At 38.5% G+C, this 16,029-nt stretch overlaps 2 protein-coding genes and 1 long non-coding RNA gene across 4 annotated transcripts in view; all 3 read left to right on the top strand.

The window, feature by feature from the left end:
• LOC110054567 (uncharacterized) overlaps positions 1–2,446 on the top strand; it is a 64,437-nt gene extending 61,991 nt beyond the window's left edge. The window contains exon 9 of one of the 2 annotated variants that reach the window (XR_016204396.1): positions 674–811. Coding sequence is in view for 1 of the 2 variants with exons in the window: in XM_089280535.1 (XP_089136661.1) it covers positions 674–824 (151 nt within the window). In the remaining variant the exon portion in view is untranslated. Of the gene's footprint in view, positions 1–673 lie in introns of both variants that reach the window. The other variant, XM_089280535.1, reaches the window with a different exon arrangement.
• A 2,514-nt stretch (positions 2,447–4,960) lies between these two features.
• LOC149097281 (uncharacterized) overlaps positions 4,961–16,029 on the top strand; it is a 37,121-nt gene continuing 26,052 nt past the window's right edge. Inside the window, exon 1 of the mRNA XM_089279229.1 lies at positions 4,961–5,079. Coding sequence (XP_089135355.1) covers positions 4,965–5,079 — 115 coding nt within the window. The 5' untranslated portion in view covers positions 4,961–4,964. The remainder of the gene's footprint in view (positions 5,080–16,029) is intronic.
• Positions 6,485–15,887, top strand: LOC149097283 (uncharacterized). The gene is made up of 2 exons (XR_016204094.1): positions 6,485–6,971; positions 11,589–15,887. It is a non-coding gene; the product is annotated as an uncharacterized LOC149097283 (long non-coding RNA).

Raw genomic sequence — 16,029 nt, 5'->3', positions numbered from 1 at the left:
TAGATTTGTAGTAAAGAATTTTGCAAATATTGCTCGAACTTTGATCGGAATCCGTCTTGAAATGCTGGCTGGCTTGATTGATTGATTGATTGATTGATTTCAGCTGATCTTAGTATCTAGTGGTTATGCAAAATCTCTGGAAGTTTTGTAATTATCTTGGGCTGTATGGGGAAGGTTTTGGGGGATCTTTGGCCATCTTCAAAATACCCCTGATGGCCGTAATTTGAACTCATATAACTGAGCTCCAACCACGTACCCAGAGTCTTCGTTCCCCTTGACCAGTGCTCGGGAAACGAGCGACCTGCAAAGATCCGATTTGAAGTCTGAAAATATCGGACTTCCGGTTGAATTGTGCATGCCTAGCTGACAAACACGTGGCTCAATGAGACGCTGAAGTATTACTTCCGCTCATCTCCATTATGTTTAAAAACAATCAAAATCGAGCCTGTAACGGAACTTGCGAGAGTAGCTCGGTTTGTCAAGCTGGCGCTGTGAGGAACGAAGACTCGAGGAACGAGATTGGACGGACCCCGTGTTGCGCTTTTCTGCACTAGTGATACACAATGCTGTAATGACGTTTCTATCCAGTCAACATAATAATTGTATTCTTAAAAAATTGTAATTGTTTACGAGCGGATCTATCAAACTAATTATCCCATTTCTGGTCTCCAAGGTGTATGGGATCTCTGGACAGAAAGAATGGAAATTTCAATTGTGTATCAGTCAGACCAGTGAGGCAGACAGAACTACAGGCAGTGATGGTATTCTTGCAAGCCTCTCAGCTGGCTATGCAACAACAGCTAGCTGCCCTCAAGGAAGACTAAGCAGCAACTACACCAATAATTCAAATGTTATTTATTTTTATTGATGACTTTCAATGTAGAATTTGAGAGCTTCTTAACTGACAAACATGAAACTTGCAAAATATTTCAACACAGAAATGCGATTTTATAAATGACAACATTCTAAACGTCTTACGCTGAAGCAAGAACATAAATTTCAACTTCACATGCACTCAGTAACTTACCCGCAAGGTATATGGGCAAGGGTGTAAAGCACAAATAATTCCCTCATTCAGGTTTACTTATCTCTCGTGCTACTTAACCAACCATAAAATATACCCGTTTGAATTCCTTAGATACGCATAACTCTTCACTTTCCCACAGGCATATTTTCGCTATTCCTTTCCGAGTAAATTTCCACTGGATTTGCATATTGCAAATATCAACTGCAACTCTTCCATTGTCATCAATATTCCCTCGCTTTTCGTTATCAAAATAATCGCCCTTCCTCCCGTAAGGACGATAGTTCAATCCCGTTTACGCGATCAGACCCGGCGTTTGCATAAATGCAGGGGCGAAGCCAGGGGGTCACCTAGGGGCCCCCTCCTCCCCATTTTTAGTGCAGAGTGCACTATTGGGATGGTTAAGGGAGCTGCTTGCCGCTAAGGAACTATGGCCCCATGGCGTTAAGGTGTAAACTTTAATGTTTTGTTTAATTAATTAATTTCAATTAATTAATTAGTCTAGAGGCAAGGAAGTAGTGGGGGTAGGGTGGGAAAGGTACATGTGCACTCTACGTAAAACACATTCCATCGCCATCACTTAACTTTGAACATCGCAAAGCTATATATTTGTTTCAGGTAACCCCTTGCTCTCCTTGTGGTACCATTCTCCTTAGAACAAAACTAATTTGCCCTAACCGCATGCGTAGATTAGTTAGCGTTCGTGGCTTCTATATTAGGTGAAGGACACATTATACACGGAATCACGCACAAATGTTGAGTGGTTTTCCTTATGGTAGAGCTCAACATGTAAGACGCATGCGTTCTAGCATCGTTAGTGTTATACACTATCTTTCCACGCGGTATTTTATATATCATGTCATGTGACCAAGGACGGCAGTTATTTTTCAGTTAGCGCCAATTGTCCCTTTTTATTGCAAAAGTGAAACGTTACTGTGGCTGCGTAGCTTTTAGAATTACACACAGGTCGGTTCAACAAATATCATCTGCTGTTTTCAATCTACAATAGTGTGCTTGTCAGGGTTCAAATGTATTGCTTCTCCTTAGCGGCTTGTTTATTTCTTGCCTTAATTGTGTCTGTAAGAGAGACCAAAAAGTTCCCAAGTTAGTAGCTTTAATACTTCGCAAATTGTAAATTTGTAACAAAAGAAACCAGGAAAATGCTCAAATATTGCTGCAGACGCCGTAGCACCTTATGAAAGTGCAAATTAATTTAATCAGTCTTTGAGGAGACTCATTCATATCGGCCAAGTAGCGCTGTTTATCTTCAATACTTTTCGTTGAAATGCTTCTCAGCCATCAATATCGTTGTGTGTTAATTTTGAACTGTTTTATTGTTAACAACAAAGGTGGCAACAGAAAAAGAAAGTGGTATTTCGTGACTATCTGATAATTAAATTAGTTCTTGTTCATCGGTAAAAATTTGCATTTTTAGTAAAACAACATCGTTTCTGTTCCGTTTCATCATCACTACATCAGATATTTAACTTTCTTTCATTTATCTCCAAAAAACAAGGACATCTTCCGTATGTTTTGGAGAAAACAAGGGTTTCATATTACATGCCTTTGCGAGGAAAACAAAAGTATCAAGTTACAAAGTTGGCGTGAAGAGCTAAATTGTCATGTTTGCTGCTTCAGCGTATTATTGAATTTAAAATGGACGAAAATCAACATCAGTAGTAATTAATTTGTCCGTAATTTTTGGACCTTGAATGAAATACAACCTTGAAACACACTGCAAAGGGGAAAAGCCGTAGCAGACTACCAAGGTAGACACAAACCGGAAGTAAAGCGAGCAGGGGTGAGTACTTATGGGACTACTGTACCAGAGCTATCAATTGCGCTCTGCATTATCTGAGATTGTCTCACTAGTTTTGACTGAGCGTGTGCATTTTTTACTAGAGTCGACATGATATCTCAAGTTGCGATAGTTCGTCGAAAAAGCATGTTCTTTCACTATTGTTCTCACCCTCTCATGGGCTCTTATCTGAGTCTCGCTATGACGGGATGACGCAACACGACAGAACGAGCTTTGCAGTAAACGAGAGCGTGTTCATAGCCTGCAGAACAAGTGGATTGGTGAGACAGCGGGAGACGCGTTACACCGCGAGTGCGGGCTACGAGAACAAGCAAGGAGTGCGAGTCGCTCTCCGCGCCCATGTATCGCGCTTCGCGATCTGCCTCGCAAATCCACAGGCTAATATGCAGGCTACTTATAGCCTGTGTTACCGGTATCGGCTGAGCTAGCGTTCCTTCAGTTCTCGCGAGCCGGTGACAACATAGCCAAAATTTAAGGTGGCTCTGAACTTTTTGAAACTTTGCTAAAAGCTGCGTCTTATCATGCTTATCAAGATTTGATAATAGCGGAGCTCCGGCGGGCCGCCAAGTGGAGCACCATAACTATAGGAACAGAACCACATGCATGCATTGAAATAGAAACCCATGCAATTCTTTTTTCATGGTCAACATGGCTAGCGGCATGGATCGCGGGCCCGTGCGCCCAAAGACGACGTCGCACAGCATAGCGGCCATACTCCAGCTAATACCAAGTCCTGGTTTACAGCGTACGTCTTATATTTGACATCCATGTCATGGTCAATTGACACCTGTCAAAACTAGGTATCCGCTGACTGGTATTACGTGACCATATCACGGGTTCAGGTTTATAGCTCATCGATGTCATGTGTTTTTTAAAGTTGACCGCTGACCCTTGTTTTCGATAGGATCGCGGACTCATGTCAGGTTAATTTGTTGTAATCAGGGCCGGGTTGTTCGGAAATCGAGTTAACCCTAACCCAGGATTAAAAATTAACCGAATTATTTATCTTCTATACAAATGTTTGCGTAGTTTGAGATCATTCAAAATCAAAACAGAAAACTTCACCGCAAAATTACAAAACTCAAATCAAAATTCTTAGTTTTCAAATTCTCAAACTTCTCAATCAAAATTGATCAGCCTAATCGGGCTTTGAACAAAGCGGCCCAGGAGCTTCGCTTTTACGCTCGGGTAAATTTATATGTTATGAAAAACATTTACCGTCGCGTTTCTGAATTATAAGCTCCTAAAGCTGTAATTAAGGGTCGTTTTAGCAGGTCATACTGTTGCTATGGTAACCTATTGTGTCACAAAAATGATAAAGTGTTCCCTAATGATTGGGCAGGTTTTTGATACTGTACCATGATTGTGATAAAGTGATAAAGAGTGGTTATAACGATCCATCAAAATCTTAGTCACGTATAAATCAACGCATTGCGCGACATTGACCAAAATTTGGAAAACGATAATTGGGCCCACCCCATAGAGAAATCCTAGCTTCGCCCCAGAAATGGCTTGTCAATTTTTTTTACTTGTTAAAAATCGCCTAAATTCCTGTACATATAACAAAAACGGTTGAAAATACTTTGAAGCAAAACGATAGTTAAATTTGTTCCGTCGTGCCGTGAGCGATGGAAACCCATCTGCTGTCTGTGGTTTCTGTGGTCTAAAGATCTCCCTTGTGATCTTTAGACATTTTGGGTGCTGTGTCCATGCTTTGTCAGAAAGAACAATTAATCTCAACAATTTTGAAGTTCCTATTTCCAATTCCCCAGTCGCTATTCCATATTTTCCATCCCCGTTTTAGTAAGAGCTAAAGTAAAATTGGGCCTATTTTGCAAGGACGGAAATTCCTGAAAATGCTGTTCCATTCGCGACTGGAAATTCACTTCCAGAAGTAGAAGAGCATAACTTTCGGTCGAAAATAAGGAGTGAATGAGGAATGGTTGTCAGTTAACAGGTACCTCCGATGTTGTCTATTAAAATATTTATTACAACTAAGTGCATCTGAACTAACATGTAACCAATTTAGTTGGCAAATTTCCGTCGCAAAGAGTTAAAAATCCCAACGCTGACAAGTCGATGGATTTGTTTAGAACTGATACTATCGACAGGTAGCTCGTCATGTATATGATAAGATATTCACATTGGTTCTTGCTGGTGGCTTATTGTATTCTAAAAGTGTTTTCTCTCTCGTTGCCCAAGAGAGCCGCGATAAACCTAGAGGACTCCAATTCTGGTAAGATGTTTTAAACCACGTTTATATGTATAAACAATAACCTCCATTTGGGATTAAAATATATAACCAATAGCCTCTATTTGGTGCAGAAGTATGCTCGGATATTTGTCCGCGGACTTAGTCTGTTCCGAGAAGCGAATAGTTTTCGAGAGCGTAGCTCGAGGAACACTGAGCTTTGGGGAACAGATGATATCCAAGGACAAATTTTCGAGCATATTTTCACGCCAAATGGAGGCTATTGTGTTTATTATCCTCCAAATATTTTTCGCAACACACGCGATTTTGAAAACTGGGGAATATCACTAATGCTGTGTTTTCACGAGAGAGGTTTACTACGGTTACTGCTTACCGAGGTTTCCTTACCAAACCGCAATTATTAGAGGAGCTGTTTACACGGAACTAATTAATAAACTAAAGTAGGCCGCATACAACGGACGATTTCAGGTTTTCTTGGAAAGCGAGGGCTGCAATGTTGCACAGAAACTATTGGAAAATTATAAAATTTCTGACTTTACTCCAATACCGAACGCAGGTCGTCAATTTGTTTGCGGTGATGTCGCGCCAAACTCTCCTTAAATGTAACGCTTTGTAGATGAATACTGGAAAGAAAATTTTGATGCGTTTTCCACGATTTTCAGCCGATGAATTTTATGTATCGCTTGGACTTGAATGATAACGCGTCGTTTACTTTGTCAAAATCCTAAACTAGATTGAAACAGCCCATACTAAACGCATCAGTTGTGTTAACACCTTGTCTTTTACGACGTTTGTCCAACGCTGATCTTAGCGGCCATCTTAGGTTAGAAGTGTTACGGTTCGCCATGAGTCTGCATATCTGTGTCCACAAGCGTCATTTATACATGTCAGTTGTGAAATCACTCCTATATATATGTCGAGGCTTTTAAAACACGATATGTGCTTCCTTAATTGTAAACGAATCAAGCAGGATGGCTGTTTATAGAACATGTTTTTTTTTTTTCTCATTACTTTTAAGCTATAGGTATCCATAAGGCTTTTTCTGCAGGGATGTTTGGCTAGCGCGCACAAAATGTGTTATCAGCCTTGAACGGGAAAAATGTCCGTTTTCCTAATTGTAGAGAAAACCGGTGAATGGGGATTACACCAGGACTAAGAAATTAAACCGCAAGGTGCCCTTCAGGCGAGTACAATTTGTAAGCCTGAGAGTGCAATTCACTCTGCAGAATTTTGTTTTCTTCACTTCTCCTTTGCACGATTTGTTTTTTCAGTCACCGTCCCTTGTGAATATTTTTTTTCGGCTTTTTCCCCACCCCCCCCCCCCCCCCTCCCCGCCCCCATCACTTTTCTAATGGTCCGTCTCTAAACCATGCCTGACAGGGGCGGGGCAGAAGACTCCTGAAATTCGCGTATCTGGATCATCCACCAAAAAGTGACGTCACATCCGGTTTAAACTGTGCCGCGCAGCTCGTTTCGCAAAGCGAAAAAATGGCGTTTCGATTGGGGAAGATTTTCCTCTATTTGCAAACCATCAGGTTCGTGTCCTTTCATACTGAGGATAGAAGGATGTTACAGGCACATTTCTTCGACTTTTTAAGCAAAACTTTCGGCAAAACAGCATAGTTTAGTGTTGTTTTGAAGGAAAATAACGGAGTGCCTTCTGTCGTCGAATGGCGGATTTTACACATTTGCAAAACTGGTGTTGTTCCGACTTTTGGTTCTTATTGTTCGTGATTCGGTTATAACACTAAGTGCAATAGCCTATAATGTTAACAACAACCTGGATGAAGTATTGCTGGCCATGGTTTGCACTGTGCACTACGGGAACATGTTTAACAGAAGCCGTTTTTTTCTAAAAGTGAACACAGTTGAAGCTCTGTATCCACGAGCGTGTGGTGGAAAATCGTATACGCCAGGTTAGTATCCTATTTCCGTATCTCTCGTTGAATACTTTTTTTCTCTGTAAGAAATAATCTATGTTGAGAGCTAGAGTTCATTGTAAATGCGTGTGTTAGGGATATCAGATTTCCCAGAAGAAAATCAACAAAGGATGAAGCAGTCCAGATGAGTAGAACTAATTTCCTTCAGTCATCCAATGGTTAATTGTACATTCCTCTGTATTGTCTGAATTGCAATACTGGCCTGGGGATCAACTTCTTTGGGCAGTTCAAAAAGAGGGGGTTGGCCTGTTTAGGGTTAGCTCCCAATGGTATGGTATATCCTTACCTCTTAACTTTACCCCTGCTTTTGACAGGTACCCACTTCTGCTGTGACCCGGGGGGGTGGGGGGCTACTCCCTTATATGCGCTATATAGGTATGTGGGCCTCAAAGGGTATGGTTTTTCAGCCATTTTGGTCATAAATAAAGTATGGATTTTGGCCACTTTGGTCTTGAATAGGGTATGGGTTTTGTACTCTAGTCTTGAATTGGGTAATGTTGTTCAGAAGAAGCTGCTTTTTCATCATTAGTGATAAGACCATAAACAAAAGGCCTTCATAAATTATGTTTAGGGCAACTGTGTCAGCGGCAACGGTTGTAAATAGGTTATCAAATTTTTGATCTGGTCATAAAGAGGGTAAGGAAAATCGCAGATTTTGGTGATCAATAGAGCAAGGGTTTTAGGAAGCAGGCCACACACCCCCACCAATTTTTTCTGGTAGTACCAAACCTCCCGGGTACTGTAGAGTGGTTCATAAATAAATGCTGGACAGAATTCTAATTTTATCTTGTAATTAGCTTTAATCTGTAAATTATTATCTATTAATAATGAAATAGAGAACATCTTCTCTCTTTCTATTCAACAATTGGACTATGAGGTCAAGGCTTCTTTGAGGTGATAGTTTGAGGCTGTATCAACCGTATTATCACCTGATGGGAATCTTGAGCTCGGAATCCAATAATATTGTTAAGTAGAATTGTATGATTAACCGCGCGGCCATGGGCCGAGCGCGGTTGATGTTCTACCCTTGGTTTATTTATTTTATTTTTTTTTTGTCGGAGACCAGACGCAGATCTCCACTCGGCCAACTTTGAATTACGCAATCTGTAATGTTTACTCGCCAAACCTTGTTTCTTCAGGGTCAACAGAAATCTCAGATTACAAAATCACGCCGAACCTACATGTTGCAAAAAAATCTCTTCAAAACCCTGACATTGAAGCGATATGTCACTTTAGCGTTAATAGCTACCACACATCGGCAGAAGGTTAATCTATTCCTTAACAATCCAGCTTTCTCGTGCTAAAATTTCAGCGAAATCGAACAAAACCAGAATTAATTAGAATTTTTTTTGTGACCTCACTCCCCAGACTTGACTTAACAAAGGGAGCAACGGTCGCCCATAGCAACCGAAAAACACCAACATAACAAAGCCGATGTTTCGGCCAAAAAACTCCAGAATTATCGCCTGAGAGCTTAAACATGAATGGGAACATCTTTTTCGAACTTTTTTCAACTCATTTAGACGAAAGAATGGCCTCGGCAGGCTACAAAAATGACCAAGAGAAAAAACAGAACAAGACAGTAGAACAAACCGATAATATTTCACCGCGTGGCTTTCGGCACGAAAACGAAAATACAGCTTACTTCTGGATAAAGTCAGCCTTAGAAGCCACCAACTGGTCCCATATTACTTTCTGTATCCTTACAAATGTCCTGACTTCCATCTCTGAAAGATTTTGCCCCAATTTTGAGCAAATAAACATTTCGCCGACAGCGACCACCATTACGGTGGCTTGCATACTAAATTAGCTAACTTGACAAAATTCTCCTGCGGGGGGGAGGATGTGATGAAAAGAGCTGAAAAATGGCCTGTAATTGGCTAATGATGAGATCTTCCCACTGTCCAAATTTGGTGAGAATCGAAAGTAACGCCAATTTTCTGTCACGTTTTCAATCTGTAGCCACTGGAGTGACCAAAATCGATACATTGGTCGGGATAGAGTTTCATTATTAAACTACATGACTTGTGTGACTACTTTGCTAGCCCTTTACTCGTGGAAAACACCAATCAAATTTAATCATGTCTTTAAAGAAAGAAAGCTGTTGTTAATAGTGTTATTATCGTGTGGTTCATATCGTTCATGACCATACATATCCCGAAGAAAGTTCTAGATTAGGACCATTACGTCATCGGAGATTTGTCAATGGCTACCACTGATGGTGCAATAATACAGTTTGTGTTGATCAAGTGATATGATGTCTACAGTAAGAAAAGAATCATCAGTGACTGCTTTGAAATGTGCTCAACATTCCGACGGTAGTGCTAAGCAAACAGTTAAATTTTAAAAGCGCGGTTATAAGATCTAAAAGATCTTCTTGTTTATCATTGTTTCTCTATCAAACTTCATACTTGGGTGCAATCATACAATCTGAAATTCTCATACTTGTAGGACTTCATAATTAGTTAAATTCAACTATTTTGAGATTTTAAAGTTATGTTCTTTATCAAATTAACTCAACAAAAGATGCTGTGGGAACACAGGCCGCTGATGGTTGTTTACACAGCTTTTTTTAGTTCTTCCAAAGATCTATTTTCAACACCTCATCTTTTGTTAATCCGGTAGGAATACAATGTAGCTCTGCAGCAACAGGACCTTTGTTCATTATTTGATCAATGTTTAAATGGCATCTACCTTCCATCTCATAAAGAAAAAAGGAAAAATGGGTCTCATATGCATGTATCAAATAATTCACAAAGGTCAGTTGTGATTGCTCCATTGTGGGTGGGCTGAAAGTTCTAGCTTGGTTTGATCTTAAAGTGATTTTTTGCCATTAATTCCCCATGCATTTGGCTGAAGTTGACCCTGCATGATTATTCAATTATTGATTATTGAATAATCAAATGTGCAAATATCCCTCTTTGTTTGAGTTTCCCTCAGTCATTCAATTACAGTGGGTTTTGCCGAGTTAATTTTCTCTTCTTTGTAAATTGATATTTTTGCTTTAAATTTTAATAGCCGTAGGTGTGTTTCCAGTAGAGCTATAAGTCTACCCACTTGATGTAATATTGGGTTGAGTGTATGACATCATCAGTAACCTCATTTGCATATTACACACATTTTTCAAACTTAAACATCTTTGAAACTGATGCAGATATTTGCAAAAGGTTAACAACATTTTTAATCTTTTGTGGAATTCTATGTGATACACCTACAAATTCTGACTCAAGGGGTAAAAGTTAAATGAGAGAAGCACGTTAAAGCGTTGAGTTGAAGAGAATTTTGGAGGGGAATTTGATGTGGTTATTGAATTGACAGAGGTTGGCTTTGCTATTGCTTTTGTTATTGTCTTCTATATTTTTGAGGCAGAGTGGTTGTTGGCAAAAGCACAACTGGCAATGTCCTCACTGACCTGTGTTTAGGTGTTTTTAGGTTTTTGTCTCTGACATTGAAGTTCAATTTAAGTAGTAATACACTGTCTTTACAATAGAACATTGGATATTAATAGTATAGTTATTTTAATACCCTCATGCCAAAATTATAGTAATTTTATGGCTCAATTTCTACCTCTGCTTTAATTTGTTTACACCAGTTTATTTTTTTAAACCAATTTAATGTCATCAAAGGAAAAGGGGGACTCTGAGAACAATAATAAATTAGACCAACAAATATAAATAAATTTGCAATGATTGCTCTCATTGTCTAGTGGAGATGAAGTGGACCAAAAGGTCAGAGATCTGATGTCTGAATCTAGGTCTGTCTGTACAAAATAAAAAAAGATGGTGTTGTAGTATGGGAGTATTATGGTAAGTTATGTTGGGGGGTTGATATGGGATTCTGGCTGTACTGTTGTAGGGTAGGAATAGGGACTTAGGGGGTGGGTGGTGTGCTTGTGATTCTTTTCAAGAACCACTCTGAAAGTGAAAACAAACTGGTTTGAAAGATTTACAGCAGAGGTAAAAATTATACATTATATCTTGTTTTTCTTAGGTGGTAAATGAGCAAATACCCACAAGAGAAATACAAACAAGAGAAGCACTTTATTTCTCTTCTTAATCAGTGTTCTTCTGAATTCCTCTTGTTAAAGTAAATTACTTTTTCTGTTGAGATAACATTCTTACACTGGACTTTTCCTCTGAAACCCTTACTAACAAAATAATCATTCCTAATGAAAATTATACTTTTTACGATAACTGTAGAAATTGTTGTGCGCTCATTGGCTAATTTTCATCGTCAATAAGCAGACCTGTAGGCACATAAATTTATAATTTAAGAGATGTGTCAATGAGCAAGAGCATACAATTTGGCAATGAATTTGTTATTTAAAAAAACAAATTGATGTCAGTTTTTCCTGTGTTTGCAGATGAGTGTTTGAGTGTATGCTATCGCCCCGTGGATCCACAGCAACTGTGACAATGTTATGACCAAATTCATGATCAATAATGTTCAAGACAGATGCATGAAAAATTGATGTCAATTTGTTAAACTGAAAAAGATTCGGTTGTTGGTCTTTTTGTGACTGATGGGGGTCTCTAAAAGTTCTCAGTTGTTGTTTAATTTTAGTGACTGTCATTTATGTTTGTATTTTCTTAGGTGGTTACCTCCTGGCATATACACCCCACACTGGCATACAATCCCTTGATTTAGATGATGCTGAACCTGCTTTTCTCATCTTTAACATACATGTAAGAGTGCCAGTGGACCTGTCCAAATGTGATTCTTTTTACTGATAATGCAAATCATAATAAAGATACAAAGCCTCTCTGGTGTGATTTCTTCCTTTACAGTGAAGTGCAACCTATCCAAAAGTTGCATTCTGTAAAAGGTTTACAAAAATTATAAAATATAGGAGCTCCTCTGAAAGAATAGTTTGTTGTTTTTTTCTGTTCATTTTTTCCGTTGAACATTTATATTTTCCTAATAAGCAGTTTCTTCACAACACATTTTAAGATGATAAATAGCCATAAAAATGACATTTTTATCTCTGAGATCATTTTCAAGATTAAAAAAAGTAATAATATATAAAAATAACTTTTTTAATCTTGAAAATGATCTCAGAGATAAAAATGTCATTTTTATGGCTATTTATCATCTTAAAATGTGTTGTGAAGAAACTGCTTATTAGGAAAATATAAAGTATATATTATATATTTTCTTTTCTTTGGGGAGGGACTTTTTGAGAATTTCCCTAAAAATATCACAAGGTATAAAGGAAGGAGGGAAAATAAAAGTTATGTTTCATTATCAGATTGAGTCTCTCTATGAAGCTGCAAAGTATGGTTATTATTTTATACTGTTGTGGATAACGTTAGGCCCATTTTAATTCAAAATACAAATGGGAACTCGCATTGATAATCACACAATCCCTTGGCACTGTTTTGTTTTTTAATTGGTTTTTTTCCAGAAAACAATTTGAACATCTTGTTACGTAAAGAGGGGGGGGTGGATTGGGAGGTATTCTACATAGTTTTAAATGGGGAAGCTCCATCTCAAGGTCCACCCATTAATACTGTATCCCTTTTCTTAACCCTTAGAAAGAAGTTGTAAAATATCTTTTTGAACAATATATCAGAATCCCCTCATTCTGGCTCAGGAGAGTAAATGAGAGATTATCAACAACATTTTAGAACCAGAAGAAAGGAAATCCCTGAAAGAAAGATTTCTGTACCCTTTTGTACACCTGAATTCAACTTGTCAGAAATCCCTTACCCTTAAATAGTTATATCTGAGGCCTGAAAACTTTTGAGCAGAGCTTCCCCATATATATCATTACAAGGAGTCCTCCCACATACACAATTCAGGAACTCTTTACAAGTAGTGATGAAGCTGGCTGTAAGACTGGTCTGATCAGGCAGCTTCTTCAGTTTTTGAGTACAAACTTGTTACTCTCAGTCAACTTCTAGTATGGAACCTTTTCTTTTCTGGTCTGGTCCAAGTTCACAGACACTACCAGCTAGCAATCACTTTCACACCACTAACACTAACAATGTCACTTGCAGTCTGGTTGTTCAGCTCCACCACACCATGTTTCATGGTCACTCATCATTGTCAGACATGAGTTCATAATAGCTTGTAACATTCACCAGCCTGGCAGTGTAATTGTTGCTATTGCCTGTTCCCAGACTTCTTTTGTGGATGGGTGTTGGAGCATGATATTTCATTACTGTTTGCAAACAGTTTGTGAAGATCACACATTGAAAGAGTGATGAATCAAAATGATTGAACTCTATAAGACAGAATTGCTAGTGTTCTCTCATTCCCTGGGACTGAAATGTCTTGATGTAAGCTTGTATAGAGAAAGCACATTCAAAATAAGGCAAAATGTATGAGTAACCTTTCAAAATAAGCTGCAATTATGATAGGGATTAAAAGACAAGGAACTTGGTCAGCAAACAAGGCAAATGAAAGGAATCGAAGAAATGAAAGGTGCATGCATGCTTGACCTCATAAGATCCGGGGGGGGTATTGAAACCTTATAGTGTCGCTGACACTCAACACTGTTGAAAGGGTAAAATAAATTAGATTATAACTGGAGAAAAAACACGAGATACCCAAATTACTGAATCACCCATAAGACTATCTTCTTGTTTATTTTTAAGGGGTTCACGGCCTGCCTATGTTAAAGGAAGCATTTACCAATTAAGGAATTGCCAAGGGAAAAGTTAAAATAACTTGTTCAAGGTTCTCAACCAATCGTAACAGAATTTATAACACCAGTTTGAGTCACAAGCAAGAACATGAATTTGCGATGGTGTCGATCGGCAAGAAAGTTCCGCCGTGTTGTGTGTGTGGGTCTATTCCTGCAGTGTGATACGATTACCACCTCTACATTACTCTCGAGTGTTTGTCAAGGGTAGATTAAAAATGGGCCTCTGTTGAATAGGTTCTCCCACGTCTAGAAAACTGTCATTGCGCTTTTCTCTTAGTTTAATGCCTACCTAAGAGAATAGGATATTTGAATTGAGTGCTACCTACCTAGAATTCATTATTTCCATGCAAACGATGACTCCTGTGGAATTCAGCGAAGAAGAAACGACGACATTTCGTAAAAACACACGCCTTCAAAAAAGCGTGTTTTTGAAAAAATAATCGTTCTGTTCCTCAAACAAACGATATGACGAGGAAGACGACAAAATGTTGTTTATCGTGGCCAAATAAAACGTTAGAAATATCCCGCCGATTACGAAATATTGCCATTTTACTTACTGAAAGAACGATTATGTCGCATTCAAATTTGATTTTGCCGCTCAGCCCGCTTTTTCACCGGATGTGATGTCACTTTTTGGTGGATGCTCCAAACACAAAAAAAGTGCCAGGCGTTACAGAGTGTTCTCCCCATCAGCGACACTATAAAGTTTCAATACACCCCCCCCCCCCCCCGATCCTATGAGGTCAAGCATGCACCTTTAATTTCTTCGATTCCTTTCATTTGCCTTGTTTACAGACCAAGTTCCCTATCTTTTAATGCTTAACTATCATGTATTTGCAACTTATTTTGAAAGGTTTCTTAGACATTTTGCCCTATTTTCAGTCTGCTTTCAGCTTACATCAAGAAATTTCAGTCCCAGGGAATGAGAGAACACCAGCAATTCTGACAATTCTCTCTTATAGAGTTCAATTATTTTGATTCATCACTCTTTCAATGGGCGATCTTAAGCCCTGACACCCAGCCATAAAAGGAAGTCTGGGAACAGGCAATAGCAACAATGACACTGACAGGCTGGTGAATTTTACAAGCTAATGAACTCATGTCTGACAATGATGAGTGACCATGGTGCGGTGGAACTGAACAACCAGAATTTGAGTGACATTGTTAGTGTTAATGTTGTAAACGTGACTGCTAGCTAGTAGTGTCTGTGAACTTGGACCAGACCAGAAAAGAAAAGGTTCCATACTAGAAGTTGACTGAGAACAACAAGTTTGTACTCACAAACTGAAGAAGCTGGCTGATCAGACCAGTCTTAAAGCCAGCTTCATTACTACTTATTAAGAGTTCCTGACTTGAGAGGACTCCCTGTAATGACATATATGGTGAGGCTCCACTCAAAAGTTTTCTGGCTTCAGGTACAACTATTAAAGGGTAAGGAATTTCTGACAAGTTGAATTCAGGTCTATGAAAGGGCAGGGAAATCTGTCTTTTAGGGATTTCCCTTCTTCTGGTTCTAAAATGTTGTTGATAATCTGTCATTTATTCTACTGAGCCAGAATGAGGGGATTCTGTTATATTGTTCAAAAAGACATTTTAAAACTTCTTTCTAAGGGTTTAGAAAAGGGATGCAGTATTCTTAAATAGGCTTGTAAAGGGGTACCCTTTTACAATGAATTGTCTTCAAAAGACGCACCTCTTCTGTCAAAATGGTACTAATGTATACAAAAGGATAAGGGGTTGGACCTTGAGATGGAGCTTCCCTATTTAAAACCATGTAGAATGCTCCCTCCCTCCCCTTCCTTGTGTAACAAGGATGTTGAAATTGTTTTGTGGAAAAAGGCAATTGAAAAACAAAACAGTACCAAGGGATTGAGTGATTATCAATGTAAGTTCCCATTTGTATTTTGAATTAAAATGGGCATAACTTTATCCACAACAGTATAAAATAATGACCATACTTTGCTTGTTCATAGGGAGACTCAAACTGATAGTGAAAACATAGCTTTTATGTTTGCCCCTGCCTTTGTACCTTGTGATAGTTTTAGGGAAATTCTCAAAATGTCCCCACCCAAAGAAAAGGAAAAAAATATAAATAAAAATCACTTTTTTTATCTTGAAAATGTTCTCTGAGATAAAAATGTCCTTTCCATGGCTAGTTTTTATCTTACAATGTGTTGTGAAGAAACTGCTTATAGGAAAATATAAATGTTCAACAAAAAAAATGAAAAGAAAAAAAAAACAAACTTTTTCAGAGCTCCTATATTCTTCAACTTACATGTAAGGTAGTAGAATTTGTTTTTACACTTTCACACTGAAGAAAACACCACAGAAATGAGAATTATTGTTATTGTGTCTGAGCTGCATATTTTTTAAATGGAAACATTT

The sequence above is a fragment of the Orbicella faveolata genome, unplaced genomic scaffold, assembly GCF_042242905.1.
Source record: "Orbicella faveolata isolate gen_17 unplaced genomic scaffold, um_ofav_v1 contig_47, whole genome shotgun sequence".
Classification (NCBI taxonomy): Eukaryota; Metazoa; Cnidaria; class Anthozoa; order Scleractinia; family Merulinidae; genus Orbicella; species Orbicella faveolata.
Note: the sequence above shows the minus strand (reverse complement) of the source record. Positions and strands in the feature narration are given on the sequence as shown.